The sequence below is a fragment of the Scyliorhinus canicula genome, chromosome 11, assembly GCF_902713615.1.
Source record: "Scyliorhinus canicula chromosome 11, sScyCan1.1, whole genome shotgun sequence".
NCBI classification, from domain to species: Eukaryota; Metazoa; Chordata; class Chondrichthyes; order Carcharhiniformes; family Scyliorhinidae; genus Scyliorhinus; species Scyliorhinus canicula.
The window spans coordinates 85,576,636-85,593,035 of record NC_052156.1 but is presented as its reverse complement, the minus strand read 5'-3'; the positions used below and the strand labels follow the sequence as shown (position 1 = coordinate 85,593,035).

The window sequence follows — 16,400 nt, the reverse complement described above, 5'->3', positions numbered from 1 at the left end:
TCATTTTCTTTCCTTTTTACTTGGAATGTACGGGTGATGTTTTTGGTCTGTATACTGAATGGGGTACTGTTCGGGGGATTGGTACTGCATTTGTTCTTGTTTGTTTTCTTTTGTTGTTTATTTAATGCAAATGTTGAAAATGAGGAGAATTATAAGATTTTTTTAAAAATGTATTGGATCTGCTCTTGAAAGAGTCTCTGTCCAAAAGCCTCCATACAGCCAAGCAAGTAATCTACTTTGTTAATGATATTTATCAGGGGCATTTGAACTGCATCGGGTTTTTTAATTGGAATTAGTGGCAGGTATAGATAGTAGATCAAATACTTTCCTTTTATTTAAGAACTGTTTAACTGATAATTGTAAAGCTATTTCTATGGTGCGAATATGGTTAATTATGTGTTTAAATTTAAGTTTTTTTTAACATAAAAGATATCAATTGGTCGGAGTCTAGTCCGGTATTCTAACACATCTGTCAATTAATGTTATTAGTTCCTTGTAAACTGAACAGCTTTTACATTAATATTTATCCTGAATGCATCTTGATTATTAAAACTGACAGTCAATTACAGTGAAATTTGTGGTCAATACACATTATAACTATACAAAAAATATAATAATCCTGTATATTTTATATATTATCCTAAATACATAAACATAATTCATTCCATAGTATCCACCAGTGTTCTGCATTTTAACTAACAGTTGATGCCATACTAACCTGACTGCTAAGCTTTGGGAAGAGTCTGCTTCCCAGATCACCAGTCTGGAGTGCTTCAGATACCTCCATGGTCCAGAAAGTCTGGCAGCCTGCAATAACCACCTGTCCAGGCCAGATCAGGACCCACTCTGTACGAGCAGTCTACAAAAAATAGCAATAGTATTAGTGTATACATGAAGTTCATTATTAATATTAATCATCAGACAGCCTCAGAATGCAAAGCTGATTCAGCACTCAAGACCTCTGAATTTACCAATTCTAGCCGGGATTCTCCGCCGCCGGGATTCTCTGTTATACCAGCGCCCGGGGGTTTCCCGATGGCGTGGAGCTGCCCACAATGGGAAACCCCATTGATCGGCTGGCGTAACGGAGAATCCCGCCGGCCGGTCAGGGCGGAAATGTGGCATGGCGGGGCCCAGAAACCCACCCATGATTTCAGTAAGCATGCAGTCAATCTACAGAACAGGCTCCAGAGGATGATATTTTGGAATACAGTACAGGAATACTTTGAGTCATAACACGTGGTACTTGAATCATGGTTAGGAGAATAATAATAATAATTTTTATTATCACAAGTAGGCTTACATTAACACTGCAATGAAGTTACTGTGAAAAGCCCCTAGTCGTGACTTTGGACGCATGGTTCCCAAAACTCTCTATCATTGGGTGTTTCTCCTTTTCATGACTGGGACTTTTTAGACTAATTGATGGAGATTGACTGTTATGATTACTAGCAGATGATCTAGTTGGATCATGGCCATTTTTTGTCTACTCCTAAATGATTCTGCTCTTAATGATCAAATTTAAAATTATTTCTAGTTGTGGACATGAATTTATCTTAACAATGATTTTCTTTGATATTGAAGGATATAAAAAATACAGAAATAATCTTTACTATTGTCACAAGTAGGCTTACATTAACACTGCAATGAAGTTACTGTGAAAATCCCCTAGTCGCCGCAGTCCGGCACCTGTTTGTGTACACTGAGGGAGAATTCAGAATGTCCAAATGACCTAACAGCACGTCTTTCGGGACTTGTGGGAGGAAACCAGAGAGCACGGAGGAAAGCCACGCAGACACAGGGAGAACGTGCAGGCTCCGCACAGGCAGTGACCTAAGCTGGGAATCGAACCTAGGACTCTGGCACTGTGAAGCAACAACGCTAAAAGAACAGGGGAAAGGTGAGCAGGGCAGTTAAGGATCATGAGATGTGGCAGTCAGCAATTCCATGATGAAGTTGCCAGTGCAAAATGCACTTTACAGGGCAGGCAAAGTCAGCTTTCATTTTTTGTCATCTGCAGTGATACAACACTCTGCTAACGCCAGGATCAAACTCCCTGCCAAAGAGCCTTGACTTTCGCAGGTAGTTTAATTTGAGTATTATTTAAGGCTAAAATTTTAACTTGTACTACTTTACTACTTGAGGCATTAGGCTACCTGCCATATTATGCAATACTAACTATGTACAACACTTGTTGGACCAAATCTTCTGGTCTCCCCTTGGGGGTCCTTGGGAAGTCCCTACGCATGAACCTCCATGGGAATTGCCTGGGAAGTTGCAATTTCCAAAAGGTGATCCACTGCTCCCTGGGAAACTCTGAATATCTCTGACTTTGTGCTGCGATACTTACCTGGAGCGAAATTCTCCGACCCCCAGCAGGGTCGGAGAATCGCCTGGGGCCGCCGAAAATCCCGCCCCCGCCGTGGCAGAGATTCTCCGCCACCCGGGAAGAGGCGGTGGCGGGAATCTCGCCACTCCGATTGGCGAGGCCCCTGCGGGATTCTCCGGCCTGGATGGGCCGAAGTCCCGCCGCAGGGAGGCCTCTCCCGCCGCCGAGGTTTGAACCACCTCTGTAATGGCGGGATCAGTGGCGCGAGCGGGCCCCGGGGTCCTGGGGGGGGGGGGGCGGGGGGCGATCGAACCCCGGGGGGTGCCCCCACGGTGGCCTGGCCCGCGATCGGGGCCCCCCGCTCAGACTCCGGGCCAGTGCCCTGGGTGCACTCTTTCTCCTTCCGCGGCCGCCACAGCCTCCGCCATGGCGGAAGCGGAAGGAAAACTCACATCGCGCATGCGCCGGTGGTGACGTCAGTGGCAACTGGCCGCTGACGTCACTGCCGGCACATGCGCCGACTGGCGAAAGCCTTTCGGCCAGCCCCGCTGCCGGGGGCACCGGTTTTTTGCGCCAATCTTCTAGTGCGAACTGCTCCGGCGCGGGGCTGGCCCCCAAAGGTGGGGAGAATTCCACACCTTTGGGGAGGCCCGACCCCCGAGTGGTTGGCACCACTCCCCTACGCCGGAACCCTCCGTCACGCTGGGTAGGGGAGAATCCAGCCCCTGGATAGTCATCTAGGAAATGTTATACAGCAAAATTCTAGTCTCACATCTGAGGAACCCCACAACTCACCACCTGACTACCCCCCCCCCGATTACCCACCACCGATTACCCCCCACCTCCCTCCACCCAACCTGACAACCAGGTAACCATCAGACAAACCTCCCAACCTGACCGACTACCACCCTCAGTCACCTGACTACCCCCAAATCTTTCTACCCCAACCATCCAACTAACCTCCACCCCACCATTCGGCTACCCTCCCAAAGACTCAACTAACCCCTGACCTGATCACCCTCGACCCAACTATTCCATAACCTGTTTATCCACTCAGCCATCTCAACAACCTACCACTTCACCTACTTCTACATTTCCTCACTCATCCACCCATCCATTTACTAAAATTCAAACTGGATCTTTAAACATACTATATGGCTGCTGTTGCCTTAAAAAGGGGACATTGTCCTGCCTTCCCCAACTCTACTCCGCTTTGATTGGAGTTCTCCGAGGAATGCTGTGCTGCACAGTTCTGTGAATGCTGGGCTTGGAAGGTACCAGACGAAAGGAACAGCGTCAAGTCATGGGAAGTTTTGAGTGCAGCAGCAATCCGATGATCATTGCGGCTTCTCAGAAGATATGGGCCAAATATTTTTGGAAAGCTATAGGACTATTTGTATGTGGGGGAGGGTGTTGTTGAGCCTATGCGAGTGCCAATTCATTACATAGGGCAATCTATTCTCATGCCATTGTGCTGGTAATCAGGAGCAAAATGATAGCCAGCATCAGGCATGTGCTTTGAGTGTGGGTTTAGGAGGAACACCAAAATGTTAGGACTGCCGACTGGGCTGCATGTTGACCTGTTTTTTTCCTGAATGCTACTGGTGGTGGCTATCTTAGGTCAACCAGCGTTACAAATTAGAATTCAAACTGATATTAGGGCCCATTTTTGCGGTCGTAAGTACCTCACACCTATTGGACTTGGAGCCAGGATGTTCTTTTTTGGCATTTATCAATATGGTGGACATAACACCTTTGGTTCACAATAAGCAAAAAGAAAAATAATGACTTGCATTCATAGTATCGTTCAGTACTACTGGACATGTCAAAGCACTTCACAGCCAATTGATTATTTTGGAGCATAGTCACTATTGTAATGCAGAAAACAAAGAAGTCAATTGGTGCATATTGCTCTCATAAGCAACCATATGATCATTATCAAATAACTGTTTTTGTGATTTTGATTGAGAGATAAACGGCCAAGACACTGGGCATAGCTCCTTACTGTTCTTTGACGTAGTAGAACAGATTTTATTATGTCCACTTGAGAGGTCAGAATGGGCCACATTTTAATGTCTCATTCATAAGACTGCACTCCACTGTGCTGGAATATTAGCCTTCATCATTATGCTCAAATCCTGAAGTGGGCACTTCCTGCCCAACATTTTGGAGGTTTAAGAGTTCTTTTAACTGAATAATGTTTTCCATCCACCTTTAGAAACCTTGGGCTGGATTCTCCATTTGGGAGACATGGGGTGGGATTCTCTGTTTGCCGACGCCGAAATCGCAAAATGCGATTGGGCGAATAGCCTTGTGGTGGTATAACTAGGAGGTTTACGGTACGTATCTGCCATTGGTGCAGAGCACTCGCTGCCCATTGGCTCAGGTTGGTCATGTGCATCTCTGCTGATTGGTTGAGGCTAGTCACATGACTGCTCACCCATTGGCCGAGAGGTGGTGATGGTCGCAGTTCTGCGAAATGACCTGCGACCGCGTAAGTGGGGGCCCCTCAGAGAGAAGGGGGAAGCTGGAGCAGCAGAGCGGTCAGCAGAGGACCGGACTGCAGAGGGGCAAGTGACAACTGCACAGGCTGGTGGGCAAGCCACCCAACAGGCTGAGGAGGAGAAGGTGCCAAGGAGGCACTGCATGAGGCTCCATGTGTACCTGCACAGCCTGTCATTCGAGGACCTGCCGGACCTGCTTTATAAAGCACTAGTTAGGCCCCATTTAGAATACTGTGAGCAATTTTGGGCCCCACACCTCAGGAAGGACATATTGGCACTGGAGCGGGTCCAGCGGAGATTCACACGGATGATCCCAGGAATGGTAGGCCTAACATACGATGAAAGTCTGAGGATCGTGGGATTATATTCATTGGAGTTTTGGAGGTTGAGGGGAGATCTAATAGAAACTTACAAGATAATGAATGGCTTGGATAGGATGGACGTAGGGAAGTTGTTTCCATTAGCAGGGGAGACTAGGACGCGGGGGCACAGTCTTAGAATAAAAGGGAGTCACTTTAGAACAGAGATGAGGAGAAATTTCTTCAGCCAGAGAGTGGTAGGTCTGTGGAATTCATTGCCACAGAGGGCGGTGGAGGCCGGGACGTTGAGTGTCTTTAAGACAGAAATTGATAAATTCTTGATTTCTCGAGGAATTAAGGGCTATGGGGAGAGAGCGGGTAAATGGAGTTGAAATCAACCATGATTGAATGGTGGAGTGGACTCGATGGGCCGAATGGCCTTACTTCCGCTCCTATGTCTTATGGTCTTATGGTCTTATCAGACATGCCGTCGAAGACTCCGGATGAGCAGAGAGGAAGTGTGACATATGATGGTACACCTGGCACCGCGGGGGTATGGGTGAGGACATCCGCTCCCACTGGCTGTCAAGGTGATGGTCACCCTGAACATCTACGCAACGGGGTTCTTCCAGTCGCTGAGTGGGGACAGGTGCATCCACGCCGTCACGGAGGCCCTAAATGCCCAGGCGGATCAATACATCCAATTTCATGTCGACCGGGATGTCCGGGTGGCAGTATTCGCAGCCATCGCCAGGATGCCCCAGGTCCAGGGGGCGTCAACAGGATGCATGTCTTCCTTAGGGCAGTGGCGGATAACAGGCCACTCTGCAGAAACGGGAAGGGGTACCACTAAATGAACATCCAGGTGGTCTGTGACCATTGGCTGCACATCGTGCACCTTGATGTGTTGGGTATGCTGGGTCTACGTGGACTGCGTTTGGTGCAGTGCAGAGAGAGACAGGCTTCCAACACTTGAAGAGATGCAACACGAGTTTATTTATTTTTAATATAATTTTTATTGGAATTTTTTACAGAAAATATAAAACATAACGACAAACAATGAAATGCAACAAAATAACCCATAATAACTGTGACACCCCCAGACCGTATCGGCGCATGTATCACATCCCCCCACCCCCCCAACCCTAATGAACAACAAAAGAACTTTAAAAAATATTAAAATTAAATAAACAAACATAGTCATTGTCGGCCCCCCCCCTTTTCCCTCCCCTTTTCCCTCCCCTTTTCCCTCCCCGGGTTGCTGCTGCTACTGTCCCAGTACCCTATCGTTGAGCCAGAAAGTCGAGAAAAGGCTGCCACCGCCTAAAGAACCCTTGTACCGACCCTCTCAGGGTGAATTTGACCTTCTCTAGCTTAATGAAACCCGCCATGTCATTGATCCAGGTCTCCACGCTTGGGGGCCTCGCATCCTTCCATTGTAGCAAGATCCTTCGCCGGGCTACTAGGGACGCAAAGGCCAGCACACCGGCCTCTTTCGCCTCCTGCACTCCCAGCTCCACCCCAACCCCAAAAATCGCGAGTCCCCATCCTGGCTTGACCCTGGATCCCACCACCATCGACACCGTCCTCGCCACCCCCTTCCAGAACTCCTCCAGTGCCGGGCATGCCCAGAACATATGGGCATGGTTCGCTGGACTCCCCGAGCACCTGACACACCTGTCCTCACCCCCAAAGAACCTACTCATCCTCGTCCCAGTCATGTGGGCCCGGTGCAGCACCTTGAATTGGATGAGGCTAAGCCGCGCACACGAGGAGGAAGAATTAACCCTCTCCAGGGCATCAGCCCATGTCCCATCTTCGATCTGTTCCCCCAGTTCCCCCTCCCACTTCGTTTTCAGCTCCTCTACTGACGCCTCCTCCGCCTCCTGCATAACCTTGTAGATATCAGATATCTTCCCCTCTCCGACCCAGACCCCCGAAAGCACCCTGTCGCTCACCCCCCTCGCGGGAAGCGAAGGGAATCCCTCCACCTGCCGCCTAGAAAATGCCTTTACCTGCAGATACCTGAACATGTTCCCCGGGGGGAGCCCAAATTTCTCCTCCAACTCCCCCAGGCTCGCAAACCTCCCATCAATAAACAGGTCCCTCAGCTGTCTGATGCCCGCTCTGTGCCAACCCTGAAATACCCCATCAATGTTCCCCGGGACGAACCTATGGTTCCCCCTTAACGGAGCCTCCATCGAGCCCCCCACTTCTCCCCTATGTCGCCTCCACTGCCCCCAAATCTTGAGGGTAGCCGCCACCACCGGACTCGTGGTATACCTCGTAGGAGGGAACGGCAACAGCGCCGTTACCAGGGCCCCCAGGCTTGTATCTCCACAGGACGCCCTCTCCATCCGTTTCCATGCTGCCCCCTCCCCCTCCATTACCCACTTGCGCACCATCGACACATTGGCCGCCCAATAATACCCTGAGGGATTGGGTAACGCCAGCCCCCCACCATCTCTACCCCGCTCCAAGAAGACCCTCTTCACCCTCGGGGTCCCATGCGCCCAAACAAAGCTCATGATGCTGCTAGTCACCCTTCTAAAAAAGGCCCTAGGGATAAAGATGGGCAAACACTGAAAAAGGAACAAGAACCTCGGGAGAACCGTCATTTTGACGGACTGCACTCTACCCGCCAACCCACCTTTTAAATTCCTCTTCCATCTGCTCCACCAGCCTGGTAAAATTAAGCTTATGGAGAGTCCCCCAACTCCTGGCCACCTGCACCCCCAGGTATCTGAAACTCTTCACTGCCCTCTTAAATGGGAGTCTCCCAATTCCCTCCTCCTGATCACCCGGGTGTACTACAAATACCTCACTCTTGCCTAAATTTAACTTATAGCCCGAGAAGCCCCCAAATTCCGCTAACAGCTCCATCACCCCCGGCATTCCCCCTTCTGGATCCGCCACATACAACAGCAGGTCGTCCGCATACAGCGATACACGATGTTCCTCCCCACCCCGCACCAGACCCCTCCATCTCCCTGACTCCCTCAACGCCATAGCCAAAGGTTCAATCGCCAGTGCAAAGAGCAAGGGGGACAGGGGGCACCCCTGCCTGGTCCCACGGTAGAGCCTAAAGTACTCCGATCTCCTTCCATTGGTAACTACACTCGCCATCGGAGCCGCGTAGAGCAGCCTCACCCATTTGATGAATCCCTCCCCGAATCCGAACCGCTCCAGCACCTCCCACAGGTACCCCCACTCAACTCTATCAAATGCTTTCTCCGCATCCAGCGCCACCACTATCTCAGCCTCCCCCTCCACTGCCGGCATCATAATAACATTTAGTAGTCTCCGCACATTCGTGTTGAGCTGCCGTCCCTTGACAAATCCTGTCTGATCCTCATGTATCATCCCTGGCACACAGTCCTCTATCCTGGTGGCCAGGATCTTCGCCAGCAACTTAGCGTCAACATTGAGGAGCGAGATAGGCCTGTATGATCCACACTGCAAGGGGTCCTTATCCCGCTTCAGGATCAGAGAGATCAGTGCCCGCGACATCGTCGGGGGCAAAGCCCCCCCCCTCCCATGCCTCATTGAAGGCTCGCACCAACAGGGGGCCCACCAGATCCGCATACTTTTTATAAAATTCCACCGGGAACCCGTCCGGCCCCGGCGCCTTACCTGACTGCATTTGCCCGATCCCCCTGACTAGCTCCTCCAACTCTATCGGCGCCCCCAGCCCCTCTACCAGCTCCTCTTGAACCCTTGGGAAGCATAGCCTGTTCATGAAGCTCTCCATCCCCCCTCTCCCCATCGGAGGTTCTGACCGGTACAGTTCCTCGTAGAAGTCCCTAAAGACCCCATTTACTTCTGTCCCCTTCTGCATTACATTCCCACCCCTATCCGTCACTCCACCAATTTCCCTAGCCGCATCCCGCCTGCGGAGCTGATGCGCCAACATCCTGCTCGCCTTCTCCCCATACTCATATACCGCGCCCTGCGACCTCCTCCACTGTGTCTCTGCCTTTCTGGTGGTCAACAAGTCAAATTTGGCCTGCAAACTACGCCGTTCCCCCAGCAACCCCTCCTCCGGTGCCTCCGCGTATCTCCTGTCCACATCCAGGAGCTCCCCCACCAGTCTCTCCCTCTCCTTCCTCTCCCTCCTTTCCCTATGGGTCCGTATGGAGATCAGCTCCCCCCGGATCACTGCTTTCAGAGCCTCCCAGACCATCCCCACCCGGACCTCCCCCGTGTCGTTGGTATCAAGATACCCCTCAATACTTCCCCGGACCCTCCTACACACCTCCTCATCAGCCAGCAGCCCCACATCCAGGCGCCAGAGCGGGCGCTGGTCCCGCGCCTCCCCCATCTCCAGATCAACCCAGTGCGGAGCATGGTCTGAAATTGCTATGGCCAAATACTCTGCATCCTGCACCTTCGGGATCAATCCCCTGCTCAGGATGAAAAAATCTATTCGGGAATAGACCCTATGGACATGGGAGAAAAAGGAATACTCCCGCGCTCTCGGCCTCCCAAACCTCCAGGGATCCACCCCTCCCATCTGGTCCATAAACCCCCTCAGTACTTTGGCCGCCGCTGGTCTCCTACCCGTCCTTGAACTGGACCGGTCCAGTGGGGGATCCAGCACTGTGTTAAAGTCTCCCCCCATGATCAGGCCCCCTGCCTCTAGGTCCGGAATGCGGCCCAACAAGCGCCTCATGAAGCCGGCATCATCCCAATTCGGGGCATATACATTAACCAGCACCACCTTCTCTCCCTGCAGCCTACCCTTCACCATAATATATCTGCCCTCCTTGTCCGACACCACCTCAGCCGCCTCGAACGCCACCCTCTTCCCCACCAGAATCGCCACCCCCCGGTTCTTCGCGTCCAATCCTGAGTGAAAAACCTGCCCCACCCACCCCTTCCTCAGACGAACCTGGTCCGCCACCTTCAAGTGGGTCTCCTGGAGCATAGCCACGTCCACCTTCAGCCCCTTCAGATGAGAAATTACCCTAGTTCTCTTAACCGGCCCATTCAGCCCCCTCACGTTCCAGGTAATCAGACGGATCAGAGGGCAACCTGCCCCTCTCCCCCGCTGGCTAGCCATAGCTTATTGACTGCTCGCCCCAGGCCAGCTCGCCCCGCCTGACCCGTTCCCCATGGCGATAACGCCTCTCCTCTACCCCCCCGGCCCATGCCAGCTCCTTCCTGGCCATTCCAGCAGCAACCCGGTATCCCCCCCCACCCCCCCAGGCTAGGACCCCTCCTAGCCGCGACGCACCCTCCATGGTACTTCCGTGAGTCAGCTGACTTCTGCTGACCCGGCTGCTCCTGCCAAAACCCATCTCCTCCCGCCATGGGGTCATCCCCCTCTTGCCACACCTCCTTGGCACCGCTTCAGCGCGGGAAAGAAAACCAGTAGAGGCCACGCACCCACCTCCAGCTCCGCCCCCCCTGCCCCGCAGCGCGGACAACCAGAGGAAAGCCCGCGCTTTCACACTGCCACACCCCACCCTTCTGACGCAGCTCCTCAAAATCCAGTTTCACCCCAACCCCCAGCCCCGTACCGAAGAGAACATATAAAGCACATGCCCCCAACGTTCCCCACTTACCCCACACCCATACCCAACAGACAAACCCACCCGGAAACAGAGCAAAAAGAAAACCAGCATAAAAAAAACACGTGTCAAAATTGAAGAACAGCAACAGCAAAAACAGCAACGGCCATAGCGTGTCCCCAGACCCTAGTTCGAGTCCAGCTTCTCCACCTGTACAAAGGCCCACGCCTCCTCCGGGGACTCGAAGTAGTGGTGCCGGTCCATATATGTCACCCACAGACGCGCAGGCTGCAGCATTCCAAATCTGACCTGCTTGGCATGCAGCACCGCCTTCGTCCGGTTGAACCCGGCCCGCCGCTTTGCCACCTCCGCACTCCAGTCCTGGTAGATTCGCACTATCGAATTCTCCTACTTGCTGCTCCTCTCTTTCTTGGCCCAGCGCAGCACACACTCCCGGTCACTAAACCGATGGAACCGCACCAGCACCGCCCGCGGGGGTTCATTTGCCTTAGGCCTCCTGGCCAGCACTCTGTGAGCTCCCTCCAGCTCCAGGGGCAAATGGAAGGACCCCGCTCCCATCAACGAGCTCAACATCGTGGTCACGTACGACGGGAGATCCGACCCTTCCAGCCCCTCCGCCAGGCCCAGGATCCTCAAATTCTTTCGCCTCGTGCGAACGTCCAGCTCCTCCAAGCGGTCTTGCCACTTTTTGTGAAGTGCCTCGTGCAACTCCACTTTCCCCGCGAGGACCACGGCCTCCTCCTCCCTCTCAGCGGCCTGCTGCTGCAATTCCCGAATAGACGCCTCCTGGGCCGCCTGGGTCCCAAGCAGCTTGTTGGTAGTCGCATTCAGGGAGTCCAGCAACTCAGCCTTCAGCTCCGCAAAACAGCGCAGAAGAGAGGCCTGCTGCTCCTGCGCCCACTTCCACCAATCCTCGGGTGTTCCGCCGGCCGCCATTTTGTCCTGCTTCCTCCGCTTTTCTTGGGGAGCTGCTGCAGCTTTTTCCTTTGCCCCACTCCGGGTGAGCACCATAAATTATGGGGAATGCGCCTCTAGACACCTTCCCCCACCGGGATTCGTTGAGACAGCACTGTTTGAGGCCCTCAAATCGGCCCAAAAGTCCTTAAGTAGCGGGAGCTGCGGTGCCGCACCTACAAAGCCGATTTTCTGACCGCTCCACTCCTAGTCCAGGCCATCCACCGGTGGAGAATCTGAGAAGGAGTGTTCCCCCACGGGGAAAAGCCCAAACAGCACCACTGTGAGCCCTTAAAAGAGCCCCAAAGTCCGAAAATAGTGGGAGCCACTGAACGTGCGGCTTAGCTCCGCATCACCGCTACCGGAAGTCCGTCTCAGCTTCTTTAATGGCCTTGGTGAGATCTTTTCACAGTTCTTCCCTCTGCTGCTGGAATTCAGCTTTCATAAAGGCCCTCAGGTCAGCTTGAGACCTATAAGCTGGCCCTTCCCCCGCTAGCATGCTTGCTTTTGTTTGTTGCTGTTCAGACAAATCCTGCACTGTTTCTAAGGGTCTGATAACCAAGAAACATCCTATTCCTGGGGGAAAATACTCCTTGAACCTTCCCCCATGGCTTTTCATCCAAATTCCAACCCGTGCTGCCCAAAAAAGAGCTCTTTTCTGCAATCTTAGGCAGGAGTTGCCTCTGTGTGCACACTCACTCCATAATGCACACCCGGAAGTCGCAACACGAGTTTATTGAACAACTAACTATAATACATGCTTAACTGTGGGTTGACAGTATGCTGACTTGACTGGAGACCTGAGGCTAACCTGACCAGTCTAACTGACTACCATATGGTGTTTGTACTAGTTGCTGCTCACGAGCTCTGACTGTCTCAGAGGCTGGATCCCGAGAGAGCAGGAAAACTAGTGCCCTCTGGCTTTATAGTGGTTGTGTCCTGTCTGGTGACTGGTTGCTGTGTTCTGTGTGTTCACTGGTCATCCTGTGTGTCAATCACTGCCTGTCTGCACTCCATCATATACCTGGATGTATATTATGACACCTCCCCCCTTTTTTTGTAAAACATATGTGTTCAGGTCAATAAATAATGAATATGTGTACAGGAACCTGACTATATACAGAATATGCTAACTTATATATATGGGACGGTGTCTAGTGCAGATAGAGGGCAGATAACACATGAGAAAAAACGACATGTACAGATGTGTAAACGATGAGATAACAAGGTAATGCAACATTCAGTCTATAAATTCAGTCTCTGTGGCGGGCGACGAATTCTGGTTGACCGCCTCAAGGGTGGGTCAGGGGCCGCCTGCACTTGAATGGGCGGAACTGCCTCCAATGCGGTGGTCGTAGAGATCGGTAGAATAACTGGCAGATCGGTGGCCTCGTGGAAGGGCGCGTCCTGTGGATCGGCGTGGAAGCAGTGTGCGAGGCGGGACATCACGGTTGGGTGGCGGGCGTGGAAGTCTACGCAGTGCCCGCCTGTTATGCCGGAGAAAGGGGCCATCAGGCATGCAAACAAGGAACAATCTTGGGGCCACTTTCTTGACCACCACAGCTGTGGCAGGCCAGCCACCGTCAGGCAGCTGAACACGAACTCGGTCAGCAGGGACCAACGTGGGGAGATCTGTGGCGTGGGCGTCGTACTCTGACTTGCATTGGGCCCAAGACTGCTGCATCACCGGGAAGTTGACAAGGTCCGGAATGTGGATAGCAGGCACCGTCGTTCGCAGTGTGCGGTTCATGAGGAGCTGCGCTGGGGACAGCCCAGTGGACAGAGGGGTCGCTCTATCGGCCAACAGCGCCAGGTTGAAATCAGAACCCGAGTCAGCAGCTTTGCACAATAGTCTTTTAAACGATGTGGACCCCTTTTTCGGCCTTCCCATTCGACTGGGGGTAGTGGGGCTGGATGTGACGTGCCGAAAGTTGTAGAGCCGGGCATAATCTGACCACTCCTGGCTGAAGAAGCAGGGGCCGTTGTCACTCATCACCATGAGTGGGATCCCATATCGGGCAAAAAGTTTCCTTGCATGCCTTGATTACCGTCGCTGAAGTGAGGTCAGACAGCTTGACCACTTCGGGGTAGTTGGGAAAGTAGTCCACTAGGAGGACATAGTCACGCCCCTTGGCATGGAACAGGTCAACACCAACTTTGGACCATGGGGAGGTCACCATTTCATGCGGCTGTAGAGTCTTTTTAGGCTGAGCCGGCTGGAATCTTTGACATGTCGGGCAATTGAGGAACTTGTTGGCGACATCTTGGCTGATGCCTGGCCAGTACACTGCCTCTCAGGCTCAACGGCGACATTTTTCGACCCCCAGGTGACCCTCGTGGATTTGGCCGAGGACCAAATTTTGCATGCTCTGTGGGATCACAATTCTGTCAAGCTTTATAAGGATGCCGTCTACCACCGTTAGATCGTCCTTGACATTATAAAACTGGGGAAACTGCCCCTTTTGCCAACCATTCGTGAGGTGCTGCATGACCCGCTGGAGCAGAGGGTCCCTGGCCGTCTCCTCACGAATTTGCACGAACCTCTCATCAGTGGCTGGAAAGTTGGAGGCACAGAATTGCACCTGCGCATCTATTTGACAGACAAAGTCAGTCTGCTCACAAGGTGTGGTGATAGATCTGGGGAGTTCATCGTCAACAATGAGCTCTTTGCCCGGGGTGTGCACCAGGTCGAAATCATAGAGGCGTAGCTTGAGGAGGATACGTTGTAGCTGTGGCATCATGTCATTGAGATCTTTTTGGATGATGTGAACCAATGGCCTGTGGTCCGTCTCGACCCTGAATTTGGGGAGGCCATACACATAATCATGGAACTTGTCGATCCCTGTGAGGAGGCCCAGGCATTCTTTTTCAATCTGAGCATATCGTTGCGTCATGGCTCTAGAGGCATATGCAACTGGGGTCTAGGAGGAGGAGTCATCCTGTTGGAGGAGGACTGCCCCAATGCCAGCCTGGCTCGTGTCGGTGGATATTTTTGTTTCATTGGCGGGATCGAAAAACGGCAGCACCTGGGCCATGGTGAGTTTCGCCCTGAGCTCATGCCACTCTTGCTCATGAGCAGGTAGCCACTGGAAGTCCGTTGTTTTTTTTACGAGATGGCAGAGAGCTGTGTTGTGTGACGTTAAGTTGGGGATGAACTTCCCAAGGAAGTTGACCATCCCTGGAAAGCGGAGGACCGCCTTCTTGTCCTCCAGGGTCTTCATGGCATTGATTGCCGAAACCTTGTCCGCATCTGGCTGCACACCGTGCTGCAAAATGTGGTCGCCAAGGAATTTGATTTCTGATTGACCGAATGAGCATTTGGCTCTGTTGAGTCGGAAGCCATGCTCGTGGATCCTGTGGAACACCCGCTTGAGGCGATCGATGTGCTCTTGAGGAGTTGTGGACCAGATAATGACATCACCGACGTACACTCGCACCCTCTCGATGCCCTCCATCATTTGTTCCATTATGCGGTGGATCACCTCTGAGGCGGAGATGATGCCAAAGGGCATTCGGTTGTAACAGTAGCGACCGAACGGGGTATTGAATGTGCACAGCTTTCGACTGGACGCGTCCAGCTGTATTTGCCAAAACTTCTTGGAGGCATCCAGCTTCGTGAAGAATTTGGCATGAGCCATCTCGCTGGTTAGCTCTTCTTGTTTAGGTATTGGGTAGAGTTCCCTCATGATGTTGTGGTTCAAATCTTTGGGGTCGATACAGATTCGAAGTTCCCCTGATGGCTTCTTGACGCAAACCATGGAGCTAACCCAGTCCGTGGGTTCCGTGACCTTTGAAATGACGCCCTAGTCCTGGAGGTCTTGCAGCTGCTGCTTGAGGGATGCCGGCACCCAACGCGGTGCGTGAACCACAGGGGTGGCATTTGGCTTCAATAGGATTTTGTATCGGTATGGGAGTGTGCCCATACCTTCGAACACGCTATGGTATTGCGCTATGATGTCATCGAGTTGAGCCTAGAAGTTATCATCTGGCAAGGGTGTTGCCTGTGCGGACGACACGGTATGAACCCGCTGCACTAGGTTTAGGAGTTTGTAGGCCCGAGCACCGAGCAGGGAAGCTCTCTTGGTTCCTACGATTTCAAATCGCAGCGTTGCCTTTAATGACCAATTGGACACCGCAAGCTGGCATGAGCCACTGGCAGCAATGGCATTGCCATTGTAGTCGAGGAGCTGGCAGGCCGGTGGAAGAATGCTTGGTCTGACGCAGATGGTGTCGAGGTCAGACTTTGAAATGAGGTTTGCTGAAGCGCCGGGGTCCAGCTTGAAACGTATGCAAGCCTTGTTAACCTTAAGGGTGGCACACTACTCGTCATCCGGATCATTGCTCAGAATTGGGAGTTGTCTGACCATCATTGATGATGATGCCCACCCAGAATGGGGATTTGAGGCCTCAGCGTCGGGATCTGGTAGACTGTCGTGGTCGGAGTCTGTCACGGGTTGCTGTACTGACCGGACGCTCCTGCACTGTGGCTGCGATCGCTGTGTGCTGGGCAGTGGAGCAGATCTGCAAAGGGCTGCGTAGTGGCTAAGCTTGCCACACTGGAGACAGCATCGAGATTTTGCCGGACATTGCCGCTTTAAACGGACGGGGCCACAATTGGAACATATCATGACGCCGACGTCAGGACGTTCCGTGAGCCACCGCGCATGCGCAGTGTGGTCGAACGACATGCACACTTGTGCGGGCTGGTCGTCGGTCTCGCTGTACCCTCGATCGTGGCATGCATGCGCTGGAGCCCAGGAAAAGCGCACAAAACGACCAC

General features: G+C 52.5%; 1 protein-coding gene across 1 annotated transcript in view; it reads right to left on the bottom strand.

Moving 5' to 3' along the window:
- dnah1 (dynein, axonemal, heavy chain 1) overlaps nucleotides 1–16,400 on the bottom strand; it is a 995,196-nt gene that overhangs the window by 599,053 nt on the left and 379,743 nt on the right. The window contains 1 exon segment of the mRNA XM_038812191.1: nucleotides 719–859. Coding sequence (XP_038668119.1) covers nucleotides 719–859 — 141 coding nt within the window.